The following is a 16,597-nucleotide window of genomic DNA, read 5'->3' as shown; positions in this document are numbered from 1 at the left end:
GCGATGTCAGTGCACATTAAAGAACGTCAGGCGGTCGAAATTTCCGGAGCCTTTCACTATGGCGCCCCTTATAGCTTGAGTTGCTTTGGGACGTTAAACCGTCAAACTATAAAACATGCTTGTCAGCTCTTTCATGAATTCATCCATCAGAGCATAAGGAATCCTTATTGGGGGTTTGTTTGCTAAACTTATACTGGCTTCTTTTTTTATGTCCACTTCATATTCAGAATATTTGATGCATCCGATTCCTTGGAAGATATCTTCTTTTGGACTTACATTGACTGCATGCACTCTGTTCACTAGATTGAGTAACTTGTAGGCATTCTGTCCTAGCACTGGTATATCAGTGTCGACAACTAGTTATCCGAGCTTAGCTGGTTGACCTCTTACTTCACAGGTTTCTCTGGCTTCACCCATCACTTGCATCTTGTGGTTGCTGTATGTTGAAATTCTTCTGACAGTAGATGGATGTATGTGAAGTCCCATTGCTTGCACTTTTTGCTGCGGTTGCACTATTCAGCTTCATGGTTACTATGGCACCACTGCTGAACTCAATTTTTTCTTGCTACATTGTTGTGTTTTCTATTTTCTTTGGCTCCGACACATACAGCTCTGTGTTTGGACATAACTGCAGCGCGAAAAAAAAGACAACTACATGGGAAGAAAACACTCAAGACACAGACAAAAAAACACCAGCGTTTGTCTGTGTCTTGAGTGTTTTCCTCCCTTTTGGTTGTCCCAACTTGCCCAAAAGCTTGTTTTACTACATACAGCTCCATGTTTTCTTGGTCATCATGTGAAATGCTTGTGAGGCTGCACTTTGCTTCCGCCTGTTAGGCAAACTGTCGCAAAGTGTCCTATCTTTTGGCACTTGTGATACTGCTTGCCATAATCTAGGCATTCTCTAGGCTTTTGGTACCTATCACAGAACTTGCAGGCACATCCTGGTCGTCCTGACTTGCTTAAGTGTGACATTTTCACCTTCGTGAAAGTCTTCTTTGAGCTCTCATTTTTATTCGATTGTGTTAACCGTTTTGGTGTCCTTGCTCGCGATTTCTTTCAGTCGCATCGACGCTTGCTCACTTGCCTTCCATAAGTGTATGGGTTTCTGATGATCTACAGTAGGATCATTCAGCAGCCTCTCTTGCACATCATTGATGATCATGTCGACAATGATGCGATCTCTGAGCAGCTCGTCAGTCAGGTCACTGAACTGGCATTTCTTTGCCTGCATCCTCACTTCCGTCAGGAGCACGGCAAAGAGCTCACTTTGGCTTTGCTTCGTCTGGTTCAATTTGTAGCATTCGTAGGTGTGGTTTATTTTTGGAGTAAAGTCTCTTTGAACCTTTGCATGACAACTTCAAGGTTTTTCTTACCATCCTCGCTCGGCGAGAGAGTTCGGAACGCTACTTGCGCATCCGGTCCGATAACAGTCATTAAGTTTGCCACTAGCACTCCGGCGGCTTCTTGTGGAGTTGTATCGCTGTGGCGTACCACTCATTTTGTATCCAGTCTGTGCACGCATTTGGTGCAGTGATGACAGGTCGAGCGGCTTCGGAGTCTTTAGACTGCCGGCCACTATTGTTTCGAAATCCACGCTGTTCTTCTTCGTCGATTTCTTCTTCTTTTGCTCTGCTTGTCTTCTCTTACTTACACTTCTTATTTCTTCATCTAACAATATCGTGCTTCTGACACCATTTAAACAATGGTTATTTTATTGATAGACGCTGAGGTTACGTGAGTGGCGTACATGAGTAACTTACTACAGCCATCGCCTGCTTAGCTCGCCCTCAATCTGGACTTGGCTTGGCTGTGGTCAACTATGGCTGCCTTGACAGTTGGGTACACTTGCCATTCGGTGCAGTTGTGCTCAGTAAGGTTTTCATTTGGGAATGTTTGTTCTGTTGGCCAGAGTGGTTGTGGACATGCACAGATTAATGGAAAACTGTCATAAGTTCTGTAGTTTTCGCATGTATGTTTGCTGTTCAGGGTTGAAAATCACTCACTCACCAGCCCAGCAAGCATGCTTAGCTAAATGTGCAAGGAGAGGCATGTCTCCCTCAGAAACATTGCACATTTAAACACCACAAATTTTCACCTTGGCTATTAGCTCGGCTGCTGACCCGAAAGATGCGGGCTTGATCCCGGCCTTAGCGGCCACATTTCGATGGAGGTGAAACGCTAGAGGCCAGTGTACTGTGGTGATGTCAGGGAATGTTAGTGAACCCCATTATCTAGAGCCCTCCACTATGGCGTGCCTCATAGCCTGAATCGCTTTGGTGCGTTAAACCCCATAAACCAAACCAAACCAAATTTCAGTTTTTTTTCCTTGTGTGAAATTTTTGTTTCGCACTGGCATGGCATCACTGCAGGTGGAAAGCATACCTGCAGTGAAAAAGATGGCCATGGAAAATTGGGGGCTAAGGGAGTTAGTAATATTAGTGAATTTTACAGCATTGCAGAAAAAAATTTGTAGTCTTCCATTTGGGTTGCTGTCTGAGGCAAGGAATTCTAAGACCATTCCTCCACAAATTTTCCCCGACTTCGTTTATCTCCTTTGTGTGTGTAGCATGCACAATGTAGCACAATGAAGAGGACTGGCCATGGAAGCCAGTAGTACTGCCTCACTGCTTGGTGGCCACCCGAACAATTAGCAGGGTGCAGTAGATTATGTAAAGGATCGATGGTGTTAAGAGTTGATGAGCACCTCATGGGGCTGTCCCTACAGGTGAAGACCCGATTTTTACAGCCAATGTGGCTTGCAGAATGCGAGCGGTGGCCAGAACACTTTTTGCAGCTAGCTAGTTGCAAAGACATGCACAGTGCCATTGATTGTAGCACAAGTTGACTGTTCTCGAACACACTTTTTTCATTGGTGTCACAATTGTTCATCTCAGTGGTTGGATATTGGCCTACTGATGGGGTGCAGTGTTGCAGTGTAATTTGACTTAGCCCTTTGCCGAGTTTGCAGCCCTCTGCTTGGTGGACAAGTTTTCCTTTTCAGGATGGCCGCACCCAGGCTTCATGTTCTGGCGTGTCTTGTAGTGGCATTTCCAACTTGCAACAGAGCATGCTCTGGCCGCAGCTAGGGTGTTAAAGGGGACACTGAGTGTAGTAGTAGCACAGCTAACCAATTGCCCTTGTGATTGCATTAATCATCATTGAATACCTTAAAAAAGTATAGCCAAAGCTGGGGTGTTGGAAGCCATATTGAAAGTGGCTGTGCAGTTTGACCTGTTGCTGTATTACAGCTGCAAACTGTGTTCAGTATTCTTTAAATTACCTTAACCTGTGTGATGCTGACTTTTTATTAGACATGAGCTGACTGATTAGCATTGTTTAGTGAGGTGTGTACCCTTTCTTTTTTCACAGTAAATATTGATTGGCTAGTTGATGAAGCATTGGCTAACAAATGGTAAAAACAGCGCTAATTTAACACAAACCACACAGCGCCTGTCCTGTTAATGTTCCTGTGTGGTTTATTTATGGTTTAAGGTTTGGAGTGGTTTAACGTCCCAAAGTGACTCAGTGTTTGAGGGACGCCATAGTGAAGGGCTCCAGAAATTTCGACCACCTGGGGTTCTTTTAACGGACACTGACATCGCACAGTACACGGGCCTCTGGAATTTTGCCTCCAACGAAATTTGACTCATCTGGGATCGAACTCAGCGGTAGAATTCTGATGGTCTAAATTCTAGAGGCCCATGGTACTGTGTGATGCCAGTGCGCATTAAAGAACCCCAGGTTGTTGAAATTTCTGGAGCCCTTCACTACGGTGTCCCTCATAGCCTGAGTCACTTTGGGATGTTAAACCCCATAAACCATAAACAAACCACTCAAAAAGACATTGAGCCTTGCATTTATTGGCTTGATGGTACACACACAGGGATAGATGGCCCCGCAGGAGCATATGCAACATGCACATGATCGTGAGTTGTGACACCACGGTTTCCCAAGCATCCGCTGGGATATTCCCACAGGGGGATGATGGCGAGCGGTGCTTTACCATGGATCAGAGCACCCACACTTAGCCATACGTGGCACCGCTGTGTGCGGGGAAAAGGGGCCCGTGTGGTTGAGCCAGTACTGAGCGTTTGAACCTTTGAGGCCCCTCGGTGGAGGCGACACACCACTTTGGCCCCAGTTTCCTGTAGACGGCCCCTCCGGCCTGACCCGACTGGGGGAAATCGGCAGTCGCCTTTTCCTATCCTCCCCTCCATCTTTCTCTTTCCTGTCTCCTACTCACTTCTTAGTTCTTCCTCTTTTTCTGGTGGTGAGGGTTAACCTTGTGTGACCCACTACCCTGAGTTGCATCATATTTGGTTATAGTTGAGGTGTACAGCTAGCTTGGGCAGGACTTGCTTTCAAGTGTGTCCTGTCCCCTCGTTGGGCCCCATAGTGGGTGGCTGGCACCATAGCCAAAAAACATACATACTCTATGGGTCCCCCTTATTCATCAAATGATCACCCTCTAAAGCGATGGCGGGCCGATGTAACCAAACTTTCCCTCAGAAAACAAGAGGTCTTCCTGAAATATTACTTGGTCCACAGCGAAGATCCTGAAAAACCAGCCAGGAAAATATCCCTTTCATAGTTGCGAAATGTCTTAAAGAAGCCTTGGGCCCTTGTTACAAGATGATCAAACTGGCTAGCGAAGACTTGCACCTAGAGATCCGCGACAAGGTTCAAGTACCTAAATTTTCAAACATTCGTGTCTTCGTTACAGCCGACAGGCCGCTAAACACAGTTCGTTGTGTGCTCTCTGAAGGTAGACTTTCTAGCCCTCACTGAAGAGGAAATGCTGGATGGCCTCACTGACTAAAATGTCACCAAAGTCGAAAGAATCGAAATAAGGAAAGAAAAGAAAGAAATTGCACCAAAGCATCTGCTGGCTTTCACTTGCTGGACATTCCCAAACTATATAAGTGGGGCACACAAAGATTGCGGGGAGACCGTACGCTCCCAACCCCAGACGTCGTTTCAGCTGCCAAAGATTTGGCCATGGCTCTGAGTTGCCAAGGCTGCAAAACCTGCATGAAATGCGCTTTAAAAGAACACTGCCCTTAAAACTGCGAAGCAGCGCTCCGCTGCGCTAACCGTGAAGGTGAGCACCCAGCCTACTCTAGGTCTTGCCCATCGTGGAAGACAGAAAGAGTAATAACTACATTGAAAACAAAAGAAAACATTTTCATTTAAAGAGGCAAGAACACGTATCCGAGAAAGCAACTTTTCTCTCACTTCACATACAAACTGCCAATGTGGTATGAAGGGGCGATGTATCACACCAGCCTCTGGTACCTGCCCAGGACACACACAGTGAGGCTGTAGCAGTGCCATTCTCACCGCAGGTGGAAGTAGGTATTGCTACTCCACTACCTCCAAAGCCGGTCGCGCTACCTCGGGTTGGCTGGCCTCAAGTCCTCTGCCCACGAGGTGAGGTCTGACACAAAGATTCACATGCAGTCTGCACGATCGTCCAGAGCCTCTGAGGAGGTGATGGACACGAGCCAGGGTAGCTCCGTGCCATTGACTTTGCAGGGACGGCGAAACTGCCCGGATCGAAAAAAAAGGCAAGCCTAGAACCACGGGGCCAATTCAAACCTAGTTTCCCACCCTACATACATAATAAGATACGTAAATAAGATGGCAGTCATAATACGTTGGAACTCTAGGGGAATTTTAACTAAGTTCAGTGACATGACGTCTTAAGTTCATTTACCTATGTTGCTTTATGCCTATAGGAAACTAACCTAGGTCCCCAGCATACAAATGTACAAAAAATAAATGTTTTTCTGCCATGACTGAGCATGCGAGCAGGCTATCGGGAGGGGTAGCCATCATCGTGCAAAGTGGTATAGCAGCCCGTGATGTGAAACTTAAAGCTGACTTAGAGGCTGTAGCAGCCACTCTGCTTACACATAAAACTATTAGAGTGCTCCGTATACCTCGAGCCACACCTGAAAGTAACTCACATAGAGTTAGAAAACCTCTTAGAGCAACTAGCAGAGCCTTATCTGGTAGTTGGTGATTTGAATGCACATTCCTCTTTCTTGGTAAGGTCAAATTAAAGAGGATTTTATTCTAAGCGGTAATATTTGTGGAACTGGTAAAACTACATATTGCTCCCCAACATTGTGGAAAATGTGCTGTTTAGATTTGTCTTTTAGTTAAGTCTTTTTAGCGATTTTAAATGGAATGTCATTGACAACCACTAATCAGTTTGTCATCAGTACTACAAGTCTTCCCAACAAAACAGCGACATTGGAAGCTTCATTTAGCAGACTGGCAACTTTTTAGAGCAAAAGCAACTGTACAAAAAATAATTATAGAAAATCGCAGCATTGATGAGATAAATGAAAAAGGAGCGAGTTGTATCATAATTGCCGTACACTTAGTTGTTCCTCAGTCTTCAGGAGTGGTGCGATAAAACCATAAAGTGTGGTGGACACAAGACTTGAGGGAAGCAAAAAAAACGACAACATAAACCTTAATGTATATTTCGAAGGTACCCGACACACAGGAAAACCTCAAATTTTTATAAATCAAGAACGAAAGCTTGGTATGTGCATCATAGCGCCGAGAAACTATCATAGAAAAGTTGCATGTCATCTATAAACAGCCTGATCGCATCGACAAAAAAGTGGGAGCAGGTTCAAAAATCATATAGCAGCTTCTCACAATACCTGGTACAAAAAAAAGCATAAGGGAACAGGCAGACATTTTGGGGGAACACTTCTCTGCAGTTTCCAGTTCTTCTCACTACACACAGTCTTCTTTAAAATACAGAAACATAGCTGCGAAACAAAGGCTTCCAACAAGTGGAGGTGCTAATAAAAAACACTAGTCGAATTATTCTCCAAGAAATCAATACTGTACTGTCTGCCGGAAAAAAAAACTGCTCAAGGACCTGACCAGATGCACTATGAAATGCTTTCCCATCTTTCCCAGCCTGCCATAGTCACTTGAATTTGTTCAACAAAATATTCATAGAAAGAAAAATACCTAAGGAGTGGAAAAGAGCCGCTCTAGTACCATTCCTGAAACCTGGGAAGCTGCCAACCTCCTCTAGCAGCTACAGGCCAATAGCCCTTACAAGCTGTCTTGCCAAATCTTTTGAAAATGAAAATGTTTTAAATATAAGAATAACTTTTGTCCTTGCATCCTACGAACTTCTTGACATCCTCAGTGTGGTTTTAAAAAGGCATGCTCAACAACTGACCATATATTTTGCCTTGAAAATACTGTCCGAGAAGCTTTTATACACAAACAGCACTGTCTTGCAGTATTTGTCGATCGGGAGAAGGCATATGACACAATGTGGAGGTTTCGAATTCTTCGCAATCTAGCAGAGCTCTGCATTCTTGGCACAGTGTTGAACTGCCTAGAGGATTTCCTGCTGAACCGCTCATTTCATGTACACCTAGGCACAGCCCTTGCGAAAAACTTCAAGGGAACGGGGCTCTTCAAGGATATATTTTAAACACAACACTCTTTGTTGTAAAGATGAATTCCATTAGCAAAATAATTCTGAAGTTCATTATGTATTCAGTCTTTTTGGACAATCTTCATATAGCCTGCAAGTCCTCCAACGTAGCAACATGCGGGAGACAAATAGAGTTAACAACAAAAAAACTGGTGATCTGGGCAGACAAAAATGTATTCCAGTTCTCCAGACAGAAAACAGAGGGTGTTCTGTTCTCACTCAGATGAGGCCTACAGGCCAATCCTATATTACACCTAAATAAAATTGAATTACCTATCAGAAATGAAATTCCTAGGCATTACTTTTGACAAAAACTCACTTTCCTACCTCACATTAGTGCTCTCAAGAAGAAAGCCTCCTGATACTTGATTGATACTAATACTTCGAGAAGGAGCTGAGGTGCAGTCTATATGCAACCTCATCAGACATCGGCTTATGTTCGGTTTGCCAGCGTTAAACTACTCTCACAAAAACACTGGGGTTCCGATAGGACATGTCTTTTACAAAATTATTGCTCTGTAGTGCAATCATGTATAGTTTATGTGTCAGTGAGACCATCACACCTTAAAATACTTGATCCAGTTCATAGTTTGTGTCCTTCCATTGGTACATGCAGGACATTGCCCATAAGTCAGGGTTCGCACGGGTCCTTGAAAACCTTGAAAACCCTTGAATTTGAAAATGTGATTTTCAAGGCCTTGAAAACCTTGAAATATTTAGTGGTGCCTGAAAAACCCTTGAATTTCGTGATGATAGCCATTGGCGCCGTTCAGCGATTGCCCATTGATCAACTGGCCACATTGAAAGCAAGGGTTGCCTCCGGATCCAAGCCAAGAAAATCCAGTCCGGTTCGGGCGTTTGTCCTCCATGTTGTCATATTGTCGTGTTGTGTTTTTTGTTCGCTGCGGTCGCGCACTTTTTATAGTTGCCGTCCTCATACCGCTTGTTAGTCGTCTCCCGTTGGCTTATTCAGAGCACGTGTATTGCGGCATGCGCTGGACGTGGACATAACTGTGTGTGCGCGCAATGCCTGGGAAGTGCAATTTTCAGCAATCGTGGCTTAGCCGTGACGAGTACAAAGACTGGATTGCACCGGGCACCTCAAGTTCGCATCGTGCTAGATGCAGACCGTGCAGAAAAGTGTTTGACATCTCGTCGATGGGAGAGTCTGCGTTGAAGAGCCACAAGAGGAGTTCGAAACACAGCGCGAGCATGAAGAACGTAGCAGATAGCTCCATGTTGAACTACGTAACATCGCGTGAGTGTGGCAAATCTGTTCGTGTGGTCGCAACGGAGTCCTCAAATTCGAATGCTGCAAGCAAGGCTCACGATTTAGTGACAGAAGCGGAAATATTGTGGGCTTTGAAAGTTGTCACGTGTCATTACTCGTACAGCTCATCTGCCCACGCAATCAATCTGTTCAAGAGAATGTCTCCCGACAGCGAGGTGGCGAAGGTCTTCACATGTGGAGAGAAAAAGTGCGCATACCTGGCATGTCATGGTCTTGGACCATTCTTTCTATCATCCATTCATCAGGCGATAGATAAGTGCGACTATTACGCCATTCTGTTTGATGAATCCACAAATGATTACCTCCATAGGAAGCAGATGAATATACACGTTAGGTACTGGGATGCATCTAAAAAATAACAAGGTACTTCACATCCGTTTTTATGGGCCTCGCGACGGCAGATGACATCGAGGATAAATTGTTGAAGGCACTGGAGCCATTACCACTTGTTAAGATCCTACAAGTGTCCATGGACGGACCGAATGTCAACTTGAAAATTTTCAGAAGCTTTCAGGAGCACCTGCAAAAAACTATCAACTACAATGCCTAGATTCAGGCACTTGCAGTCTGCACGTCGTGCACAATGCCTACAGGGCAGGTGTAACGGCCAGCAAGTGGGGAGTGGACATTCCGTTGTCTAGTCTAAGTGCATTATTTCAAGATTCCCCGGCGAGGCAAGAAGACTTCGTAGCGGTGATTGGACAGGCTACATTTTCCCTTAAGTACGTCTCCCATCGCTGGGTTGAAAACGTTCCGGTAATTGAACGAGCCCTTTCGCTCTGGCCTGGTGTGAGAATTTACATTGAGTCTGCAAAAAAGAAAGAAGTGAACCAGCCGAACTGTGCCTCCTTTCAAAACTTGCTCAGTTCCTCCAGTAACCCACTAGTCCCAGCAAAACTTAACTTTGTCCTTGGGATTGCACTAATTCTGAAAGTTTTCCTGATGGACTATCAGGTAGACCAACCACTTGTGTTTTTTCTGGCAAGGGACCTCGAAACAATTGTCAGGAAGCTTCTCACAAAGTTTTTGAAGTGTTCAGTTCTCTCTGCATCAGTTGGGACTACAGGCCTGTTGAAAATCAACAATGAAGACGTGAACAATCACACAGCACTTGAGGAAGTGCACATTGGTTATGCAGCTGAACAAATTTTGAAGAATTCCAAGGTCAGCGCAAAAGATGCATTTGCATTTAAAATGGAATGCAAGCAGTTCCTTGTTAGTGTGTGTAAAAAGGTTCTTGAGAAGAGTCCTTTAGGATTCCCTTTGGTTATAGGCCTTTCCTCACTGGATCCCCGTCAATTGTGCACCAAGCCAGACCAGTGCCTAGCAGGACTTGGGAATGTTTTGAATGCCCTCATCGCTGCAAAAAGATTTAGCGATCGCCAACGGGACTCTGTTCTCTCTGTGTACACCGAAATGCTGCAGATGGAGAAGCACAAGCTGCGATTTTTTGAAAAGAGCTCTGACAGGCTAGACATTTTTTCCTTTGAACTTAGAAAGTTGATTCATCCTACGCTGAGCTCTGGACAGTAGTCCAACTTTTACTTGTGTTCAGCCACGGCCAGGCAACTGTGCAAAGGGGATTTAGTGTCAACCGGCAGGTCTGTGTGGAAAACCTGAAAAGTATGTCGTATGTCTCATAACGCGTTATATGCGACGCCGTTAATAAGGCAGGTGGCATCCTTAACATTCCTATAAGAAAGGAGTTGAGGACCTCCGTTTCAGCTGCAAGGCATCGTTATCACGAATATCTGGAGGCACAGAAGAAGGAGCAACTTGAAGAAGCTAATGAGTCAAAGAAGCGCCTTGTTGAGGAAGAAATTGATACCTTGAAGCGAAAGAAATCAAGACTTGAAGCAACCGTTGCTGATCTGACAGCTTCAGCAGACAACTTGGCTGAGAAAGCAGAAGAGACAAGCAACGTCATGCACATTGGGAAGTCAAATTGCCTTAGGAAAACGGCAAAAAGCAAAACAGAAGAACTTCTAATCATCAAGCAAGAAATAATCGCAAAGCTTCAGGAGCTTTCATGAACGCTTGTTATGACCTGTCTTATTTTAGTATTAAACTAGTCTAGTGTGTAAGTGCGGCTATTTCTTAGTTTTCAATAAATTTGTTGCAGCGTGTTTTAAAAAAGTTGTTTTAATATAAAGGGTACTAAATTGAATATTGAAATGAGTCCTTGAAAAACTTTTGGGGGCCTTGAAAGTCCTTAAAAACCCTTGAATTTGTGCCTTCAAAGCCTGTACGAACACAGCAAGTGGTCGTTATGTAGAATCCAGTGAACCACCACGTATACACAGAAGAACCATGCTCACATTCTTATAGATGCTGAAAATCTATTCACTACCGAAATATATCTGTTACCCAATAGTCACAAAGTGCCTATTTAGAACACTGTTTAACAACAAACCTCAAATTACCAGCCCACTGCTCCTGCGATTTGAAGAAATGGGCAGAATCTCTGCATACTCGACACACTACCTGGCATTGCACAAAGTCGAGATCCACTGCCTCCATGGTACAATTTTTCTGCAATCTGCGATTTAACTCTTAGATAGTTCTGCAAAAAACACTCCACAACAACATTTAATGCAAGAATTTCTTGCACTTAAGCAAAAATACAGTGGTTTCACAGACTTATACTGATGGTTCAAAAACAAATGGAAGCGCAGTGGTACGAGAAATTTGGGAGGAAACAGTATGACTTTCACTGTGTGCATCCATCTTCACTGCCAAATGTTGTGCCATCTCTGTGGCCATACAAAAATAGTAAATGAGAAGCTCACAAACAGTAATATTTACAGAGTCACCAAGTGTACTTACAGCTGTCCATTCGAGAAATGCAATCACTTTGCTACTTGGTGCATCATACACACCATAGTAACAGCCACAGTTCAAGGACAAAACATGAAACTGCTTGGTCCCGAGTCATGCCGGAGTAAACGGCAGTAAGAGGGCGGAATTGTGCGGTGCTCAAGCATGTGCGAAGCAAATATATGCCCTTTACAGACAGCATGAGCTTAGTGCACAATGAATGAATCATTCCCCTGCGGGGAATGTCCCTGCGGATGCTCGGGAAATCGTGGTGTTGGCACTCACCAACGTCTGCAAGCTGCAGACGCCCCCCTGCGGGGGGATGCCGTCAGACGCAGCTGGTGGAAAGCACACATTCAGGAAAGTGGCATTTGGAGAACTAATGGTACGAATAGGAAGAGTAAAAGAAGGTAGACCTCAGTATTGCAAGCATCAGATTCACTGCATCTCAAGCATCCACATATTGATGCAGCGTTTCAGGTTGAGATTGATGGAGAGAATTGCAGGTTTCCAGCATCCTCATTTCAGCTATGGTATAATCATTGCCTTGCTAATTTTTGCCTGAAATGTAATAAACTGTCATTAATCAGAGGGCTCACTGGGCAACCACTATCAAAATGCATGGTGTCAGCATGTGCAATGCATCTTTTGATAATGCTCCAAGGCACAGCTCATTTCTAAAGAAATGTCCGTAATGGGGTGGCACCTACCTGTGGCTGCTGTCTCGAGCCTGGAGTGAAATTTGTAGTGACTCGAGAGCTGGATGCAGGTGGACAGCGGGCTATTCGAGACCAGTATCTGGCAGCTGGCCCATCTGGGAAGAAAGTGATGGAGAAGCTCTACGGGAAGCGCACATTGCAGCGCATGATTGATGAAATGCTCACCGTGGACTGGATGGAAGAGAACAGCCGCAAGTGCCCACACTGTCGCATTTTCATTGAGGTGAGCCGCTTCATGACACTAACACTGTCGGAGAAGACGCATCCTAGGTGATGTGCTTTGTTAGTGGAGGAGTGTACCATGGTTGGAGTTGAACCGTTTGAGAAGGAGCTGAGGTGCAGTCTATATGCATCATCATCAGACATCGGCATATGTTCGGTTTGTCAGCGTTAAGTGTATTTTTAAATTCTCTGGATATTGTCATGAATATGTACAAAAGCTCTCTCTGTGGCCTTTCTCTGTGATTTGTGCAAATAGTCTCTATGCCTTGAGAAATGTGCAACTTCTTATGACAAGCATTTAGTTGGATTAACATGCATAGGAGAACAAGTTTTTCAATCAGAATTTCAAATAACGAGGTGGTGAAATGTGAAAAACTTTTACTTCGCTGCTGGGAGCTACGGGGATTTAGACAAAGCAGCCAACTGGAAAGGCTGCTCAGAGTGCTCCTACTGCTGCACAGTTTTACAAAATGTGATCACGTGGAAGCAGAGCAAGTACTCAGACTTGTCAAGTGCAGAACTGGTGCATTCTCTAACAGTGCTGTAAAAAAAGTGATGTGCATTGTAACGTATGTGGGATCTTATGACGATGTATGGTGGCATGCTATGTCAGACATTGTGCCTTCTCTATAATTTGGCTTCGACTTCCCATTGTCTTTCTTTGTGGAATTCACTGCTTCATCAAATGCCGTATTGCATAAGGATAATTTGGAATGCTTCAGTATGGTATGTGACCATGTAGTAACTTTTTTATGATGTTTACACCTTCTGGCATATTTTGGCTTCAATCCACTGTGTCAAAACTCTGTACATCGGCACTTGAACAGTGGAGACTATAAGTAGGTTTCTTGAGGTGGAATTGCTCCACTCGATTCTAGGCCAGGCACTCTACCGAATAATTCAGTGTGTTGTGTGTGCAGAGCATGTCTTGTTATAGCAAGGGCACAGCTACCAGCATGTAGATGGCTTTATCACTACAGGGCATGCAGATAAAAGAAGGGCAGCAAACAACAAAAAGACAAAGAACTGTAGACAATTTTGGTTCCACTCCAAATTAGTGTCAGTGCTACATGCTACTGACCCCTCTTGTCATTTACTTTACTGTCTTGTGTTGTCGCCCAACCACACCTTTGCAGAAGCTGGATGGCTGTAACAAGATGACGTGCTGGCGGTGCGGCACTCACTTCTGCTGGATCTGTATGGTGGCCATCCAGAAGTCTGGCAACCCATATGAGCATTTCAGCAATGCCAGTTCCAAGTGCTTCAACAAGCTTTTTGATGGGGCTGAGCAGCCGTTCGTTGAGGAGCAGCACGACTTTGGAGAGTTTCTGTGAATGTAGCAGCGTCTTTGAGATTGCTGATGTTCTTCCAGCAAACCTGTTTTCAGGCATGAAAGATATCACATGCTGCTGTTTGGACCTCTCATGTTGACCTAGGATGTAAAATATCATCCTGAAGAAAGAACTTTGAAGATTATTTAAATTTTTCTTTCTGTTCTGTCAGGGAAATAAATGTTATTTTCCTTCTGGTATGCTCAGTTATTTCCAGTTTCAGCAAAAAAAAATGAATCAGTAGCTGACACCAAGATAGCTTGAAAAGAGCCGAAACCACAACATAACGTTAAGAAAAAACCAAGCAATTGGCTTGATGTGCTCTCCCCCATGGAAGAAAATTCTAAAGGGACACATCAGACAGACAGACAGAAAAACTTTATTCAGCAAGTGAGTTTTAGACCCAGCTGGGTCCCTGGGCCACTGCGCGGTCCCGCATTGCCTCAAGTAGGTCATGCCGGGACATGACGTCGGCAGCCCGAGTCACCGCAGCAAGCTGCGAGGTCGGGTCTGCAGACAAGCAGGACCTCACAGCTCGAGATGGCGTGCTGTCCCCGCGGGGGAGGGTCAGCAGGGCAACCGAAAAGGATATGGGAGAGTGGTGTGGGGGTCACCACATAGGGAGCATGCAAGGGATGTGCCACATTAGTGGGATAAAAGCTGAGGGGATGACAGAGAGCTGGTCTGGAGGCGTGTGAAGAGGATCTGTTGGGAGTGCGTAAGAGAGGGGTGGGGAGGAGGGTAAGTCCGACGGTCCAAACGGGGTATTTGCGTGAGCTCCGCAAAGGTGTGCGCCCGCTCCCTCGAGAATCCTGGATCGAGACTGTCCTGAGCTCGGCAAATCAGACCTCGGGCCAATTTATCGGCAGCCTCGTTTCCAGGGTTCCCAGAGTGAGCCGGCACCCACTGAAGCTCTACCCTGCGCGGTAAATTTTGGGTAGGGGTGTTCGACAATTGCCAGGCAGGGGCGTGAATCCTGCCCCTGGCAAAGTTGGACAGAGCCGTTTTGGAGTCGCTGAAGATGTATTGGGCGCCCGAATGTGCAAGGGCTAGGGCGATGGCGGTCTCCTCTGCCTCAGGTGTAGAGCCCGAGGGAAGACGGTGAGTTAGGGGGTGAGGTAGGGTTGGATTGTGGGCAACTGCTACCGCTTCATGCGCTGTACATGCGGCATCTACACAAACGGCATCGTGGGCTTGCCCATAGTACTTATGGAGGGCATTAGCGCGAGCTACGCGGCGAGGGATGTGATATTGGGGATGGACGTTTCGAGGAAGGGGTTTCACAACGAGAGGTGTATGGATGTGTCGAGGGATGGGTATAAGGGCTGACTGGTTAGCGGGTATGTTGATGCGAAGGGAGGAGAGTATATGGCGGCCAGTGGCGCTCGTGGCAAGTCTAAGGTACTGTGTCTGAAGGTGCGTGTCAACTAGTTCCTGATTGGTGTTATGCATGCCTAGTGCAAGAAGTTTGGCTGTGCTAGTGCTACGAGGTAGGTTTAGGGCTGCCTTAGTCGCAAGGCGGATCATTGCGTTCACGCGTTCGGTTTCCGTGCGGTTCAATTTGAGATATGGGGTTGCGTATAGAATGCGGCTAAGCGTAAATGCGTGCACTACTTTCATGTCCGCTTCGTCGAAACCCTTGTTAAGGGAGGACACTCGGCGTAAAAGGTGCAACACGGATTGCGTGGAGGCCTTCAGCCTTTTCAGGGTATGTTCATTTCGTCCACAATCCTGCAAGTGGAGGCCAATGATGCGGAGGGTGGGTGTGATGGGGATAGGGGATCCTTTTAAATTGATTTGGATGGGCGAGTTAGCGCTAGATTTTGGCCTAATTAGGAAGAGCGCGGACTTAGATGGGGAACATTCGAGCCCGATGAATGACGCGTGAGAGATGGTGTCTGCTGCTAACTGAAGAGTTTCCTCAATTTTCTCGTCAGAGCCATGAGTGGTCCATGTGGTAATATCATCAGCGTACAGGGTATGCTTTAGGTGTGGGATTAGAGCCAGTTTGTGAGCTAGGGGGATGAGAGCAACGTTAAAGAAAAGGGGAGAAAGGACCGCCCCATGAGGTGTTCCGAGCTCTCCGAGTGTATAAGGGGATGTGGTAATCTGATCTATGTGCAGGGAGGCAGTGCGGCCCGATAGAAACGCGCGAGCGTAATTGTAGGTTTTAGGGCCTACCTGTAGAGCCTGCAGTTCCCGTAAGATGACATCGTGTCGAATTCTGTCAAATGCCTTGGTGAGGTCAACTGCCAGGATAGCTTTAGTGTGGTGGGGGATGGTATCATCAAGCACGTCATGCGCAATTTGAAGTAGGGCGTCCTGCGCAGATAGATGCGCACGAAATCCGAGCATACTGTGGGCGAAAAGGTGGTTGTCTTCTATGTACGTTGTTAGCCGAGCAAGCTCGAAGCCCTTGCCTAGACAGGATGTAAGAGAAATGGGGCGGATGTTGTCTAGGGTGATAGGCTTGTGGGGGTTTAGAATAAAAATGATTTTTCCATGCTTCCACGAGGCAGGGAGAGTACCTGCCTCCCAACATTCGTTAAAGTAGTTGACTAAGTCAGAGATGGAAGCATCGTCAAGATTTCTGATAGCTGCATTGGTAATTTGATCATCTCCGGGAGCGGTATTCCGTAATTTCAATAGGGCGGCGCGAAATTCTGATTCTGTATTAAGGGCGTCAAGTTCGGGCTGGGGTGGGCCTGCATAATCAGGATACTTGCAAGGGAGA

At 45.7% G+C, this 16,597-nt stretch overlaps 1 protein-coding gene and 1 pseudogene across 1 annotated transcript in view; one reads left to right on the top strand and one right to left on the bottom strand.

Annotated features, from left to right (window-relative positions):
- Positions 1–14,063, top strand: part of LOC144107464 (E3 ubiquitin-protein ligase RNF14-like) — a 72,191-nt gene extending 58,128 nt beyond the window's left edge. Inside the window, exons 8-9 of the mRNA XM_077640480.1 lie at positions 12,361–12,533; positions 13,669–14,063. Of these exons, the coding sequence (XP_077496606.1) occupies positions 12,361–12,533; positions 13,669–13,866 (371 nt within the window). The 3' untranslated portion in view covers positions 13,867–14,063. The remainder of the gene's footprint in view (positions 1–12,360; positions 12,534–13,668) is intronic.
- Positions 1,013–2,053, bottom strand: LOC144100767 (uncharacterized; annotated as a pseudogene).
- Positions 14,064–16,597: the final 2,534 nt, after the last annotated feature.

Source organism: Amblyomma americanum, chromosome 1 (assembly GCF_052857255.1).
Source record: "Amblyomma americanum isolate KBUSLIRL-KWMA chromosome 1, ASM5285725v1, whole genome shotgun sequence".
NCBI lineage: Eukaryota > Metazoa > Arthropoda > Arachnida > Ixodida > Ixodidae > Amblyomma > Amblyomma americanum.
This window is presented reverse-complemented; position numbering and strand designations above follow the sequence as displayed.